Source organism: Branchiostoma floridae, chromosome 11, assembly GCF_000003815.2.
Source record: "Branchiostoma floridae strain S238N-H82 chromosome 11, Bfl_VNyyK, whole genome shotgun sequence".
Classification (NCBI taxonomy): Eukaryota; Metazoa; Chordata; class Leptocardii; order Amphioxiformes; family Branchiostomatidae; genus Branchiostoma; species Branchiostoma floridae.
Window position 1 is genome coordinate 5064863 of NC_049989.1, and position 16610 is coordinate 5081472.

At 41.8% G+C, this 16610-nt stretch overlaps 2 protein-coding genes across 2 annotated transcripts in view; both read left to right on the forward strand.

Annotated features, from left to right (window-relative positions):
* Positions 1-1054: 1054 nt before the first annotated feature.
* LOC118426441 lies at positions 1055-5962 on the forward strand. The gene is made up of 6 exons (XM_035835820.1): positions 1055-1360; positions 2782-2841; positions 3071-3205; positions 3699-3839; positions 4155-4253; positions 5044-5962. The coding sequence occupies exons 2-6, from the start codon at positions 2800-2802 to the stop codon at positions 5401-5403; spliced, it is 777 nt and encodes a 258-aa protein (XP_035691713.1). The 5' UTR covers positions 1055-1360; positions 2782-2799; the 3' UTR covers positions 5404-5962.
* An 810-nt stretch (positions 5963-6772) lies between these two features.
* Positions 6773-16610, forward strand: part of LOC118426440 — a gene marked incomplete in the record, with an annotated part of 32036 nt that continues 22198 nt past the window's right edge. Inside the window, 2 exon segments of the mRNA XM_035835819.1 lie at positions 6773-7450; positions 9080-9142. Coding sequence (XP_035691712.1) covers positions 9101-9142 — 42 coding nt within the window.

The following is a 16610-nucleotide window of genomic DNA, read 5'->3' on the forward strand; positions in this document are numbered from 1 at the left end:
CTTATACAGAAAAAAGGTTAACCCCAAATGTATCCTTTGCCAGAACAACAGTCATATTGTAAAAGGCCCACTATACATGTAGATTGTAGACAGTCATATTCTTAATGTGTGGAGTTGTTTCATGTTACAACACAGAAAAGTCCACAATGAACCTATCCAAGAGGATTTGTTGGTTCATTTGAATGATTGAAAAAGAAGAATGAGAGGATAAGTGAACAAATCTACAGGATATGACTTGAAAGCTTTTCCTTTGTCGGCTTTGTGCTCTTTTGAACAAGTGTAGATGCACCAATAACCTCAATTGGTACATTCCTTCTTTTTCAAAGAAAAGTACTGGTAGTTTCTGGAAGGCCACAAGAATTCTATCACTTGTTTACGGGTCCATTAAGTTAAAGACATCTTTAAAAACGTAATAGACAGTCAAAATTAAGTGTGATACCAGAGACTCACTAACAAGAATCTGTTAATTACTTCTTGAAGTATGCTTTCCCAATGTTGCAATAACAATCAATTTGATGAGAACACAGTTGGCACATGCAAGGAGGTTGACCTCCTTGGCACATGTAGAAGAAAGGGAGACTTATGCAAAGTTTGAATGAAAGACCAGTGGCTGATACATGACGTGTATTGTACTTAAAAGTCTCAAATTTAATGGGTAACAATACATGTAACAGGTACCAGTGAGTCTCCACTGAAAAATAATCCTTATAGCAGCAAAAAAAACACATTTGTGTGGTGGAATAGCCCTCAACAAATTTAAAGAAAGGTCGTACGATCATAGCCACAAGAATGTCGCGGGTCAGCGAGCATTTGCAGAGGCATAACTATCACGAGGATGTTTGGTAATATGAAGACGTGCCCTGCTGGTAGCCTGTGGCATTCCAAACCTGGTCACCCTCTTTTGTGGAAAACACATGATTTGAAACTTTGTTGTTGTTCACTGACACAGATTACGACTGTTCTCCTCCTGAGTACGTTAGAATCTACCAAAAAGTCTCTGCTAAATAGTATTTTTCAATCTCATTAACACAGTCACTACATCCAATTTCCTGCTTAAGGCAAGAAAGTGATATTTTTAGTAAAAGTTCGCAGCAGGCCCTTTAAGAAGGTGTAGCCTGGAGTGAGAGATGTTGCCTGGGGGTGATCCACATGGTTAGCATGCCGATGTGTGCTGCTGGTATTGTCAGGATGCAAATGAAGTGGTTCTTCCACCTGTGAACTGCCACGCAAGAAGGTGTTACTGCTCGCCTGAAGTGCCAAGCAGACGAGAGGGGGTATCGGATTCTTCATTTCAAAAAGTTGTTCATACGCTGTGGGACAACATTTTGCGTGCGTCTATTCTCAAATGGGCCTTTAGATTGTGAGTAGGCTGTCTTAGATTTCTGACATTTAACAAGCTTGAATTGTTTGATCCAAAAGTCACTGTTTTACATGTACTTTACTTTGTATACTCTACTGCTTTTCCTCTGATTCGTTTTTTTAACTGTTACAGTTGTTTCCTTCAAATGCTTTCAAATTTATGTTGTTTAAACTGGTACTGAGAGGCTGAACTATCTTTTTGTTCCACTTTGCACTTTCTGTACTTCCCATTTCGTTCCATTTTGCACTTTCTGTACTTTGCATTTTGCTCCTTTTCGTTGCTTTTCGTTCCATTTCGCACTTTCTGTCTTTCCATTTCGTTCTTTGTCGTTCCTTTTAGCACTTTCGGTATACCACTGTATAACGTTACAGCTGCATGTAGATAATGTCTAAAATGTTAAGTATACACATCTAACCATTTTCAGAGGAGGGGACAGCTGATTACAGGAAGTTCAATTTTAGGATTACTGGACTATTCTATGATTGTCACAGTGTTCTTACCACATCTTAACTGTTCGGAAGACATTTGATCTGTTTGTTTTCTGTGAAGATTCCAAGGTTGATTCAGCCTAGACAGTGTAGGGCTTTTAGTTGTACATTATTTTGTACTCTTATAAAAGATGGTGTGTGATACACCTTGACACACCTATAGCTAAAATCAACGAAAATAAGTCGGTACTTTCTCAATCCGGTGATTTTTTCTCCTGACATTTTACAATCAAATAACATGACATGACATAAGATTAAAAATGATACCTGTATGGTGGTTAACTCATAGTTGGTAGTGTAAATGATATGTTGTTACTTGGTTTTTTTTTTTTTATTCTTCAAAGCCCTGAAAAATTCTTTGTGATGAGCCCAATTACCCTGACCCCAAAAATAGTCGTCATTAAGGTATGGCCCAGCCCCAGGATATGCACATGTAAAAGAGTGGGTACCAGAAGGTCAAACTAATTTGCTTGTCACGTGTCTTCAGCAGTAGTCAGAAGAAAATTCTACTGCTCTATTCTAAAACTGCTGAACTACCATTGTGGTAAATGACAGGAATTTCACACTTTTGGTACTTGGAAGTCATGTACAGGTGAACATCATTGAACATTACTCATGCAAATGAGGACCTCAGTTGCATACACTAGCAGAAAATGCAATGAAAGCCTTCTTTCTTAACATTGATTATGTACATTATTTGCATAATTGATGACAGACACAATTAATACACCAGTTGTAAAGATTCAAATCATTTGGCAAAGTGTGGGGTCGTGGAACTATGTACTAACAGCCCAATCCTCCAACTTTGAAACTAGAATTTCTGCCCAGATCTTTACATTAATGACACTACAAGAAAAAAATGTCTCCTGTCACCAAGCACTCTACTGCAATAGAATTTTCAACTTTTTTCAACATCCTCTCATGATCAAGCAGAACTGTTGAAAAGGAGCCATGATGTGGGGAACTGACGACCAGATCATCATTGAGCAACAGGTAAGGAATTTTTTCATTTGATAATAATTGCAGCGAGACCCCTTTACTTAGTATAATGATGTGCTTGTAATCCCAATTAGGGTTGGTTGCTGAGTGAAGTTTCTATACACTAAACTTTGTTAATTTGATTTCATTGTAATGATGTGTTCATAATTCCAATTACATTTGATCATCAGAGAAGGTCTCTGCATTGTATAAAATGCAATGCAATGCATTTATTGCCTTACAGAGAAATGGAAATGGGATCCAATCCACAGTCCAGGGCTGGATGAATGGTGGTCTGCCCGATGGCAGGGAGAAGTTCACCAAGGATGGCAAGAGGATCGTGGCAGAAGAGGAGTGGTTTTATGAGGATGGAAAATGGGTAAGTGTTTGGTATATCTTCTTTCTCTGAGAATAATCTTAAGTTTGTGAATATTCTAATAGTGTGATAGTACAATTTTCTAATAGTGTGATAGTACACAATAACAGAAAAGATGTAAGTCTTTATTCAAGTTGACTGAAACACAAACGCTGCACACACATGACGTACTTCAGCCCCTAGCAGAAGTACTTGATTGTACATAGTCTTAGGATATGTCTAGGAGTTTGCCTTCAAGTACAATTTTGATAACTTTTTCATTGTTTGATAACTTTAACAAGAGGTTGAAAGCCAGCAGTTTTATACAGAAAGGTCTCAGGTTATTTGCAGGGCCCTGTAAAATGTCTCACCTCAACTCAGGTAAAATGTACCCGTAGGAAATAATATTTAAAAAAAAAATGTTTTGCCACCACAGGCTAACAGCATCCTTCCAGTTGAGTAGTCAAAATGAATACACCATACATCACAACGTGACACTGATTTGTTTTTTTCACAGGCGCACATCTGGATATATGAAGACCAGGTGTTTGAAGTGGAAGATGCCAGATCCAGGCTGGACTTTGAAGCAGCTGCCAGGGAATTGAAGAAAACAACACAGGTTATAGAGGAGACAGTGGTGGAGGAAAAGGAAGTTGAGGTAAGAGAAGTGCCAGTTTTATTCTGCCTTTTTTCAGTCCAGTAATATACAATAGAAAATATTATGTTGCTGGTACTTCAATAGGCTGTCTTTTGCCATGAGTTCTTTGATATCTATGTTGCTTTCTATCCGGAGTAGATTTTGCATGGAAAACTTATTTTTAGTAGAAAACATGGTTTTATGACAATTATATAAAGAAATGACAAAGCAATGAGTATACAAATCTTCAACATCCTAAGTCAGTGATGTAATCAAATGCTGATAGCACGACTATTGCATCTTCTTCAACACGAAATATTCTCCATTCATGTCCAGGAGGAGATCAAGGGCCCAGGTATGCGAATCATCATCAGAGGACCATTCATATTGCAGCAAGCACCGCCAAAACCTGGAATCAAGAAGAAAGTAGAAGAGGTACTGGGGCAGGGAGCCCATAGTGTGGAAGACATTAAATAGTAGCAGAAGTGTTAAAGCATAGGAGATATGATAGGACAGACAATGATTTGGGGGATTGTAGCTTGGTGGTGCTTAAACCAGTGGTGGTAGATGCTTTGGTATAGATGGTAGTGACTCAGAGATAGAGGCTGCAATACCAGTGATGTTGGATCAAGGGGAATCTGGTAGTGGTGATGATACTAGATGAAGCAATGGTGTCAGCAGGGTCAAAGGAGGATTCCGTGATGCCAGTGACTGAGGGGAAAGGCAAGGTGCCGACATTGCTAGAGAAAGTTAGGGGCAGTGGCAATGGCGATGGCCAGGAGCTTGCAGAGGTGAGCGACTGGTAATGATAAATTGGCAACCTGTGTATTGTATACATGTGTCCAACATGATATGTCTTGAGATGTTTTAAAGAATAGCCAGATAGCTTCCTCGTAGCAGCTTTGATACACTACTACTACTAAGTATTACGTACTACTACTAGTAGTAGTAGTAGTACTATTACTACTACTACTACTGCACTACTACTACAACTACTACTACCGACCAGGTCATGGCTGCTACTACTCAAACATTTGATATGCTTCCTCACGATGTTCCATTGCCCTTTTGGCATGTCGTATAGAATTCCAAGTCCATGAAACCTAAGTACAATCTTATAGCCTATCATGTATGTATGAGTGAAGATCTTGACATCCATTTAGATTTTCAGTACCTGTAGATAAAGAGGGGTTACTAGGCTAACCTGGATGTTCATTACCACTAGGTCAAAAAGGAACTAAAGGTAGCAGAGGCCCTGGAAGAGTCAGACTCAGGCATGGAGAACACGCCTACACATGAGATCAGGAAACTCAAGCAGATCCAGTATGGCATCGGTCGAGAGGAAAACCAACAGGGCATGACAAAAATTGCTACAGCACAATTTCAAGAGGCCAAATTGGTTACCCAACCCTCAGAGAAGTTCTCCAGACCTGAGGTACAACAAGTAAAGACAGAAGATGCAGTATACAACCAGGGGATTGCCTTCACCCAAGAGGTATATCTATCACTAATATTGTTGGTGTACATTGTTGGATTGACATATTCAATAATAAACTATGTTAGAAGGTCAGGTGTAATACGATAAATGGATACATCTAATAAAATACTTGAAATATCAACTATTTGGAATTTCTATCTAACTAAATGTAGCTCATTAGAAAAAATGACCCTGCATAAGTAACCTTTGATTGATTTGGACTAGGGTCTATTGTTATCATCTTAGGTCCATGTTGTAAATAGTGACATCATAGCTCCGGGTTAGGTGGAAGGATGCAATTATGTAAGCCATTGCTATAATAGCATATCTGGTGTATCTATACTAGCCCTTGGTTTCCTGACAAGAAGCCCACAACAGCCCTTGAATGAAATTGACACCCTTGCTCTTATGATATTAACTTATGTTTGTGTTAGAAAGTCAATACACTAAAAGTCTGAAACTTTTAAAGTTTCCCCTGATGCTTGCATTTTGGCACTGTAACTCAACTGTCAGATAACTTTTACTGTGTTTTATATACTACAAATGTATTAATGAATGTATCTTCTTTAGTCTTTGAATGCACCACCCCCATTTCTAGTCTTAGATACTGTTAGTAACACTTACACGTATTAACATGATGCAAAAAAATAAAGTATACTAAACTGAATGGCTCAGATGTTTCCTTTTTTGGTCTGTTCTCAATTCCAAAACCACTAGCCTTATACATGTACATGTATGTACCATTTCTTTGCTTTTTGGATAAGAATTCCTGTAACCGGTATTATACAGTCATGTAGGTACATGTATACAATATCATTGCAAGAGGCTACTTATACAGAAAAAAGGTTAACCCCAAATGTATCCTTTGCCAGAACAACAGTCATATTGTAAAAGGCCCATTATACATGTAGAGTTTAGACAGTCATATTCTTACTGTATGGAGTTGTTTCATGTTACAGCACTGAAAAGTCCACAATGAACCTAACCAAGAGGATTTGTTGGTTCATATGAATGATTGAAAAAGAAGAATGAGAGTATAACTGAACAAATCTACAGGATATGACTTGAAAGCTTTTCCTTTGTCGGCTTTGTGCTCTTTTGAACAAGTGTAGATGCACCAATAACCTCAATTGGTACATTCCTTCTTTTTCAAAGAAAAGTACTGGTAGTCTCTCGAAGGCCACAAGAATTCTATCACTTGTTTAGGGGTCCAATAAGTTAAAGACATCTTTAAAAACGTAATAGACAGTCAAAATTAAGTGTGATACCCGAGACTGGCACTAACAAGAATCTGTTCATTACTTCTTGTATGCTTTCCCAATGTGCAATAACAATCAATTTGATGAGAACACAGTTGGCACATGTAAAAGAAAGGGAGACTTATGCAAAGTTTGAATGAAAGACCAGTGGCTGATACATGTACTTAAAAGTCTCAAATTTAATGGGTAATAATACATGTAACAGGTACCCGTGAGTCTCCACTGACAAAAAATCCTGATAGCAGCAAAAAAAAAAAAACACATTTGTGTGGTGGAATAGCCCTCAACAAATTTAAAGAAAGGTCGTACGATCATAGCCACAAGAATGTCGCGGGTCAGCGAGCATTTGCAGAGGCATAACAATCACGAGGATGTTCGGTAATGTGGAGACATGCCCTGCTGGTAGCCTGTGGCATTCCAAACCTGGTCACCCTCTTTTGTGGAAAACACATGATTTGAAACTTTGTTGTTGTTCACTGACACAGATTACGACTGTTCTCCTCCTGAGTACTTTAGAATCTACGAAAAAATCTCTGCGAAATAGTATTTTTCAATGGCATTAACACAATGACTATGTCAAAATTCCTGCTTAAGGCAAGAAGGTGATATTTTTAGTAAAAGTTCGCAGCAGGCCCTTTAAGAATGTGTAGCCTGGAGTGAGAGACGTGGCCTGGGGGTGATCCACATGGTTAGCATGCCGATGTGTGCTGCTGGTATTGTCAGGATGCAAATGAAGTGGTTCTTCCACCTGTGAACTGCCACGCAAGAAGGTGTTACTGCTCGCCTAAAGTGCCAAGCAGACGAGAGGGGGTATCGGATTCTTCATTTCAAAAAGTTGTTCATACGCTGTGGGACAACATTTTGCGTGCGTCTATTCTCAAATGGGCCTTGAAATTGTGAGTAGTCTGTCTTAGATTTCTGACATTTAACAAGCTTGAGTTGTTTGATCCAAAAGTCACTGTTTTACTTTACTTTGTATACTACTGTTTTTCCTCTGATTCGTTTCTTAACTGTTACAGTTGTTTCCTTCAAATGCTTTCATATTCATGTTGTTTAAACTAGTGCTGAGAGGCTGAACTATCTTTTTGTTCCACTTCGCACTTTCTGTACTTCCCATTTCGTTCCATTTTGCACTTTCTGTACTTTCCATTTTGCTCCTTTTCGTTGCTTTTCGTTCCATTTCGCATTTTCTGTCTTTCCATTTCGTTCTTTGTCGTTCCTTTTAGCACTTTCAGTACACCACTGTATAACGTTACAGCTGCATGTACACAATAATCTAAACATTTTCAGAAGAGGGGAAAGCTGGTTACAGGAAGTTCACTTTTAGGATTACTGACTATTCTATGATTGTCACAGTGTTCTTACCACATCTTAACTGTTCCAAAGACATTTGATCTGATTGTTTTCTGTGAAGTTTCCGAGGTTGATTCAGCCTAGACAGTGTGAGGGTTTAGTTGTTCATTATTTTGTACCCTCAGAAAAGATGGTGTGTGACACACCTTAACCTTTTTACGGGGCACACCTATAGCTAAAATCAACGCAAATAAGTCGGTACTTTCTCAATCCGGTGATTTTTTTCTCCTGCCATCTTACAGTCAAATAACATGACATTAAGATTAAAGATGATACCTGTATGGTGGTTAACTCATAGGTCAACGGGTAGTGTAAATGCTATGTTGTTACTTGGTATTTGTTGAAAAATGCTTCAAAAACCCTGAAAAATTCTTGAGTCCAATTACCCTGACCCCAAAAAGAGTCTTCATTAAGGTATGGCCCAGCCCCAGGATATGTACATGTAAAAGAGTGGGTGCCAGAAGGTCAAACTAATTTGTTTGTCATGTGTCTTCAGCAGTAGTCAGAAGAAAACTCTACTGCTCTATTCTAAAACTGCTGAACTAGTAAAATTCTATTGGCATAACTGAGAAAATGGTAGAATTACTTTCGCCTAAGTTGTCTAAACCCAATTATAGGACTATTGCAACATGTGACATTTGAAACTGAGAAAGAGAAGAATATTGATCGATGAATATTATGCAAATGAATACCTAATTTGCATAATTAATGAGAAAATGTTTTAATACTATTGTGGTAAATGACAGGAATTTCTCACTTTTGGCTTTTGGAAGTCATGTACAGGTGAACATCATTGAACATTAAATCATGCAAATGAGGACCTCAGTTGCACACATTAGTAGAAAATGCAATTAAAGCCATCTTTCTTAATATTGATTATGTACATCTGTTATTTGGGTGAAAGAGTTGATCAACTAAAATAATGTATGCAAATGAGGACCTTATTTGCATAATTGATGACAAACACAATTAATACATCAGTTGTAAAGGTTTGAATCATTTGGCAAAGTATGAGGTCGTGGAACTCTAGTTATTGTGTACTAACAACCCAATCCTCCAACTTTGAAAGTAAACTTTCTGCCCAGATCTTTATGACACTACAAGAAAAAATGTCACCAAGCACTTTCCTGTAATAGAATTTTAACCCTTTTCAACATCCTCTCATGATCAAGCAGAACTGTTGAAAAGGAGCCATGATGTGGGGAAATGACGACCAGATCATCATTGAGCAACAGGTAAGGATTTTTTTCATTTAAAAATAATTGCAGCAAGACCACTTGACTTAGTATGATGATGTGCTTGTAATCCCAATTAGGGTTGGTTGCTGAGTGAAGTTTCTATACACTTAGCTTTTGTAATTTGATTTCATTGTAATGATGTGTTCATACATTGTGTAATTTCCAATAAGTTACATTTGATCGTCAGAGATGGTCTCTGCATTGTGTAAAATGCAATGCATTTATCATCTTACAGAGAGATGGAAATGGGATCCAATCCACAGTCCAGGGCTGGATGAACGGTGGTCTGCCCGATGGCAGGGAGAAGTTCACCAAGGATGGCAAGAGGATCGTGGCAGAAGAGGAGTGGTTTTATGAGGATGGAAAATGGGTGAGTGTTTCTTTCTCGAAGAATAATCTTAAGTTTGTGAATATTCTAATACTGTGATAGTACAACAGAAAAGATCTGAGTCTTTATTCAAGTTGACTGAAACGCAAATGCCTCACACACATCACCTACTTCAGCCCCTAGCAGAATTAAGTACATGGTTGTACATAATCTTAGGATATGTCTAGGAGTTTGCCTTCAAGTACAGTTTTGATAACTTTTCCATTGTATGATAACTTAAACAAGAGGTAGAAAGCCAGCAGTTTTATACAGAAAGGTCTCAGGTTATTTGCAGGGCCCTGTAAAATGTAACCTGTATGAAATAAGACAAGATTTCAAAAAATATTTTGCCACCACAGGTTAACAGCAGCCTTACAGTTGACTAGTCAAAATGAATACATACATGTAGGTACATCACAACTTGACACTGATTTGTTTTTTTTTCACAGGCGCACATCTGGATATATGAAGACCAGGTGTTTGAAGTGGAAGATGCCAGATCCAGGCTGGACTTTGAAGCAGCTGCCAAGGAATTGAAGAAAACAACACAGGTTATAGAGGAGACAGTGGTGGAGGAAAAGGAAGTTGAGGTAAGAGAAGTGCCAGTTTTATTCTGCCTTTTTTCAGTCCAGAAATATACAATAGAAAATATTATGTTGCTGGTACTTCAATAGGCTGTCTTTTGTCATGAGCTCTTTGATATCTATGTTGTTTTCTTTCCGGAGTAGATTTAGCATGGAAAACTTATTTTTAGTAGAAAACATGGTTTTATGACAAAGAAATGACAAAGCAATGAGTATACAAATCTTCAACACCCCAGGTCAGTGATGTAATCGAATGCTGATAGCATGACTATTGCATCTTCTTCAACACGAAATATTCTCCATTCACGTTCAGGAGGAGATCAAGGGCCCAGGTATGCGGATCATCGTCAGAGGACCATTCATATTGCAGCGAGCACCGCCAAAACCTGGAATCAAGAAGAAAGTAGAAGAGGTACTGGGGCAAGGAGCCCATAGTGTGGAAGATTTAGTAGCAGAAGCGTTAAAGCATGACAGACAATGATTTGGGGAATTGTAGCTTGGTAGTGCTTAAACCAGCGGTGGTAGATGCTTTGGTATAGATGGTAGTGACTCAGGTAGAGGCTGCAATACCAGTGGTGTTGGAGCAAGGGGAATCTGGTAGTGGTGATGATACTAGATGAGGCAATGGTGTCAGCGGGGTCAAATGAGGATTCCGTGATGCCAGTGACTGAGGGGAAAGGCAAGGTACCGACATTGCTAGAGAAAGTTAGGGGCAATGGCCATGGCGATGGCAAAGAGCTTGCAGAGGTGAGCGACTGGTATTGGTAAATTGGCAACCTAAGTGTATCGTATACATGTGTCCAAAATGATGTGTCTTGAGATGTTTTAAAGAATAGCCAGATAACTTCCTCGTAGCAGCTTTGATACTGCTATTACTACTACTACTACTACTAAGTATAACTTGACAGTATTCCATTTAGATGTTTAATAACTGTGGATAAAGAGGGGTTACTAGGCTAACCTGGATGTTCATTACCACTAGGTCAAAAAGGAACTAAAGGTAGTGGAGGCCCTGGAAGAGTCAGACTCAGGCATGGAGAACACGCCTACACATGAGATCAGGAAACTCAAGCAGATCCAGTATGGCATCGGTCGAGAGGAAAACCAACAGGGCATGACAAAAATTGCTACAGCACAATTTCAAGAGGCCAAATTGGTCTCCCAACCCTCAGAGAAGTTCTCCAGGCCTGAGGTACAACAAGTAAAGACAGAAGATGCAGTATACAACCAGGGGATTGCAGGAAATGTCTTCACACAAGAGGAGAAGGTTACAGGTGACATTGAGAGCTTTGAGTATCAGAAGGCGAATTATGAATACATAGACATCGCCAAAAACAGGACACAAGAATCAATAACAAGAAGCCTGGACCCCAACTACAACCACGGAGTGGAGGAGGAGATAAAGATACCATTAGGCGAACTACAAGGGGTGATACCAGGCCTCGTGTATGTAAAACCCTGCTACGAAATCCTCAGACAGGAACAGAACAAGGCATTTGTGAGTCAAATAACCAGCGAAGCTCCCGTGTTCATGGTAGCTGGCGAAGGGCAGATAAAGATGCGTCCAATTGGCAGCGTCTCTGAAATATCCCCAATAGAATGGCACCGAGCAGCAGTGATAAAGCCTGGCCCAGCGCTGTCAACAGCAAAATCTTCCGTTGTCAAGACCAAAATAGTGTATCACCAAGCCAAGGAGATAAAACTAGAGTTGAAACTGAAGACCAAGCTTGAAGGAATACCAGCGTTTAAGTATCAAAATTCGCCCATAACAGAAATTCCCAAAGTTCCATTCCATATGGTGGTGAAGAGCACTGTGGATGTTTGTGTACCTTTATATCAAGGAGAAGAAGGAAGTGTCACCGTGGAACCCGAAGAAGTTGATGCAGAGTTGAAGCCTTTAGACTTTAAGAAGGCATTCTATGAACCAATCAAGCAAGTTGTCTGGAAACATAACACAGAGGTGGTGTCGTCCTTTGATGCAAAATACCACATTGGCGAAGAGAAGAAAATCACCCTTCACGAAGAAGAACTTGGTGCAGCAATCGAGCCATACAAAATTGAATCATGCATCTTGTCCACTGTGTCCCAGGAGATGTACATGCCCAACTCAGAGGAAGTTCAGACTTCAGCTCCTTGTTACCTACAGGCTACAGAAGACGAGGTTGTTGTGAAGGCAGAGCAGACAAGGAAAGGTGAGCCACCTATTCCGTGGGAAAAAGCCGCAATAGAGAAGATAAAACCAATGCTACCGCCAATAGACATAGAGATAAAAGAATCACAACTAGCATTTCTCCAAGCAGAGGAGGCCGAAGAAAAACTTGAACTGGAGAAAGTTTGTAGAATGCAGCCCCCAATCATCGAACGAGCGGAGGTCAACGTAACAGAGGTAGACAAAACTCTCCTCGTATATGTCAGTCAGCAGCCAGTTGTACAGGTCCCCCTGGCGGTACATACTGCCGTAGAGGGGGATCTGCCTACATGGGAACTGTGTGAAGATGTTGAGTTCGAAGAATTGAAGACAACGAAAGCGACGCCAAAGGTTGCACTGGGGCAATTATACAAAGCAAAAGCACAACAGCCAAAGGTAAGCTTTGCAGAGATACCATCTCCCGTCATATCGGATGAAGTTTACAAAGTTCAGAGACCTGTCTCCCCGATTCCAAGAGGAAACTTTAAAGTCAAGGAAAAGTTGGTAGAGCTGGAGGCCGGAGAAACAGAGGAAATCCCACCTACAAACGTCATGGAGAATGGTGACATAAGTCTGGCGGACGACGACACGTTCGGAACGGTAGAAGTGGCGGTTCAGCAAATGAAGAAGCTAGAGCTCCCCAAGCTTGAGTTCCACGAAAAGCAAGAACAGATCACTGTGGCGGACGTTAACCTTTCTCCTATTATGATTTCTCCAAAACCAAAACAGTTTCATGCTGAGTACCACGTAGAGGAGACAGAAAATTATCTAGACTATTCATTGTCCCTGCAAGCTGTGGCGGTTCTCCAAATGAAGAAGATGGATCTCCCCAGACTTGAATTCCATGAAGATCAAGAAGAGATCACAATGGCAAACGTTAACCTTTCGCCTGTTGTGATTTCTCCAAAGCCAAAACAGTTACATGCTGAGTACCATGTAGAGGAGACAGAGAATTACCATGACTATTCATTGTCCCTGCAAGCAGTGGCGGTTCTGGAAATGAAGAAGCTGGATCTCCCCAGACTTGAATTCCACGAAGATCAGGAACAGATCACAGTGGCAAACGTTAACCTTTCGCCTGTTGTGATTTCTCCAAAGTCAAAACAGTTACATGCTGAGTACCACGTTCAAGAGACAGAAAATTACCCTGACTATTCACTGTCCCTGCAAGCAGTCCCGCAATCTCTACTGAAGGAAGCGGAGGAAGATACCATCCATGTTCGCTCCGACAACGTGCCTGAAACAAGGCACAATGATTCCAAGAAAGTGAACATAACTAAGACTGAACCCAAGGTCCAAGAATCTAAGACAGAGCTACATACCTTGGAAGCAAAGGAGACTAACATTAACATGATTGGATTGGAGGTTATCTCTGATATCACTCCGCTGTCACCGGATATTGCAAAGGAATTTGATTTACCAGGCGAGTCTTACCTGCATGTTGAGCAGGCTCCTAAAAAGGAAACGTCAGTATACGTTCCCCCACCAGAGCTGAAGAATTCTCAAGAGGCTGTTCTTTTACTAAAAGAACAAGAAATTATCGACGTACCCCACAAGGAGGAGGTTAAAGGGAAGGCTAAGGTTCTCGCTGTGTCAACTCAACGCCTTGAAAATGTCCAGTCCACAAAGCCAGAGATTTTGCAAGCACAGAACTTTGCAGAGGAGCATAGCATTGACACAAGACAGGATTACATCTACATCATTCCGCCCTCTGGTGGTCAGGATGCACCAGTCTCAACACTTCCAAGATTTGACATGGACGAAGCCCATGAAAAGTATTCCAGAATGCAGCAATTCCCCGAGGAGCACACAATCAACCTGGAAGAAGAGGTCGTCCTTACAATCGACCATCCCTCTTCTCCAAACACAGCAAGCTCCTCCATATTACCACAGCAGCAGATGGACCGTGTGAGTGCACAGCGATACAGGATACAGCAACTAGCCAGTGAAAAGGTACTTGACATCAAAGAGCAAAAGGTCATCGTAATCGAACCTCCAGCGTCCAAGACAGCAGGTGAATCTTCTCTTCCACACCTAGAAATGGACCGTGCCCACGCAGAGCGATACAGAATCCAAAAGTCAGCCGAAGAAGGAGTGGAAGACCTGGAGGAACAAAAGGTTGACACAATTCAGCCGCACTCATCGGATGCGGCCAAAGAGTCCACGCTGCCACACTTAGAAATGGATCACGCTCGTGAAGAACAACACAGAACTCAACAGATGGCTCAAGAAGGGTCTGTTGATATAAAAGAGCTCCAATTGGAAACAATACAGCCCCGCACATCGGATGTGGCCAGGGAGTCCACACTTCCAAACTTGGAGATGTATCGTGCTCGGGTAGAGCGTTACAGGATCCAACAGATGGCTGAAGAGGGGTCAGTCGATATAATAGAGCTCAAGGTTGACACAATGCAGCACCGCACATCGGATGCCGCCAGGGAGTCCACACTTCCAAACGTGGAGATGGACCGTGCTCGGGCGGAGCGTTACAGGATCGAACAGATGGCTAAAGAGGGGTCAGTCGATCTGAAGGAGATGCAGGTGACTTGGATAGATCCCCATTCATGGGATGAAGCCAGGCGATCCGCACTGCCCTACCTGGAGCTGGATCAAGCCCGTGCTGAGCACTACAGAATTCACCAGTTGGGACGGGAAGAAGTACTCAGTACTAGGGAGGCATATGTCGATAGGATACCATCATCATCTCACCCTCATCACGGGCGGATTATCATTGTTGATGGATATCCTTTGCATGTGATGAGACCAAAACCGAGTACGTGGATCGAAATTCCTGCGCCAAGGGTACGGAATCTGCCGCGGAAAGTTGTCATTAATTCTTCAGTGCGAAACGTCATCCAGGTCATTCCACCTCTGGCTACGGACGCAGCTAGGCAAGGTTCAATACCTGCTGAGGTTTTGCAGAAGGTCCGTGAGAGTCAAGAGGCGCCCACTGATGAGAGTCAAGAAGTGCCTGCTGATGAGAGTCAAAAAGTGCCTGCTGATGAGAGTCAAGAAGTGCCTGCTGATGAGAGTCAAGAAGTGCCTGCTGATGAGAGTCAAGAAGTGCCTGCTGATGAGAGTCAAGAAGTGCCTGATGATGAGAGTCAAGAAGTGCCTGATGATGAGAGTCAAGAAGTGCCTGATGATGACAGAAGAGTTCGCGAGAGAGTGGAAATAACATCAGTTATTCCCCCTCTTCCAGCAGATATTGCTCACAAGGCAGAGACACCAGCAGAGGTCTTCCGCAGGGTACACTCGCATCACGTTCACAGTCATCACGTGCACTCAGGCCAAGAGACAAATCTGAACGACATAGTGGAGCCACAAAAGCGGCTTCCTCCCCTGGAGACTCGAACATCTATGTGGAGGCTTGTCCCAGGGCACGAAACAGGGACGTCCAGCTCGTCAAGCAAGGAGGGGCCGGAAACAGAGGTCGCCAATGGACCCATTCCTCCCATTGAGCAAAGGGTGCCTCCCCAGCAGGTTGTCACGTCCGACGAATTCCACAGGGCGGACGCCTCCACACTGCACAGTAGCTGGGTCCCAGCGGAGATCCAGGTGGTTGGAGAACTGGACACACTCATGCAGCAGGGAATCATCCGGTTCAATCCTCTCAGCCAGCTAGTCCAAAATGGTGCCAATGTACATGATTACGACGAGATGGTCAAACAGCACAGCGGAATAATGAGATCGTCTTCCTTGCAGTATCCCGTTAACACGAGGCCTCTTCAGCAGACCAACGGCTTCAAGGTTGGCCATATCCCACAAGTTGGTTATCCAACAAAGCAGTGGACTTCGGCACAGCATCTTGCTTCAGAATCAGTCGAAGACAGGGGTGATGACGACTTTGACTATGACAAGCTCATCTGGATGACAACAGGTGGTAAGCATGAAGTTTGGTATGAGCAGCTGCCCAAATCGGGATGGTCTACCATTGAGCTTACTTCAGAATCGGTCGAAGACAGGGGCGATGATGACTTTGACTATGACAAGCTCATCAGGATGACAACAGGCGGCAAACACCAAGTCCCGTATGAGCAGCTGCCCAAATCAGGATGGTCTACCATTGAGGTGACGGGACAGGACAACGTAGCCGAGATACAACAAAGATCTTTGGAAAGTATCTACAACCGCCAAGATTCCGTTTTCGTAGAAGACCAAAGGCCAAAGCCTAAGAGCGACAAGCCACCTTTTGCCTTCGATTTCAGTCGTTTGATTCACTGGACGATTGGTGAGCAAAATGAGATAGAAAAGCTGCCAACGCATCCTGGTGCAAACCCGCCTCATCTCGTTCCGATCAACTACGACAAGACCACCACGTGGGTT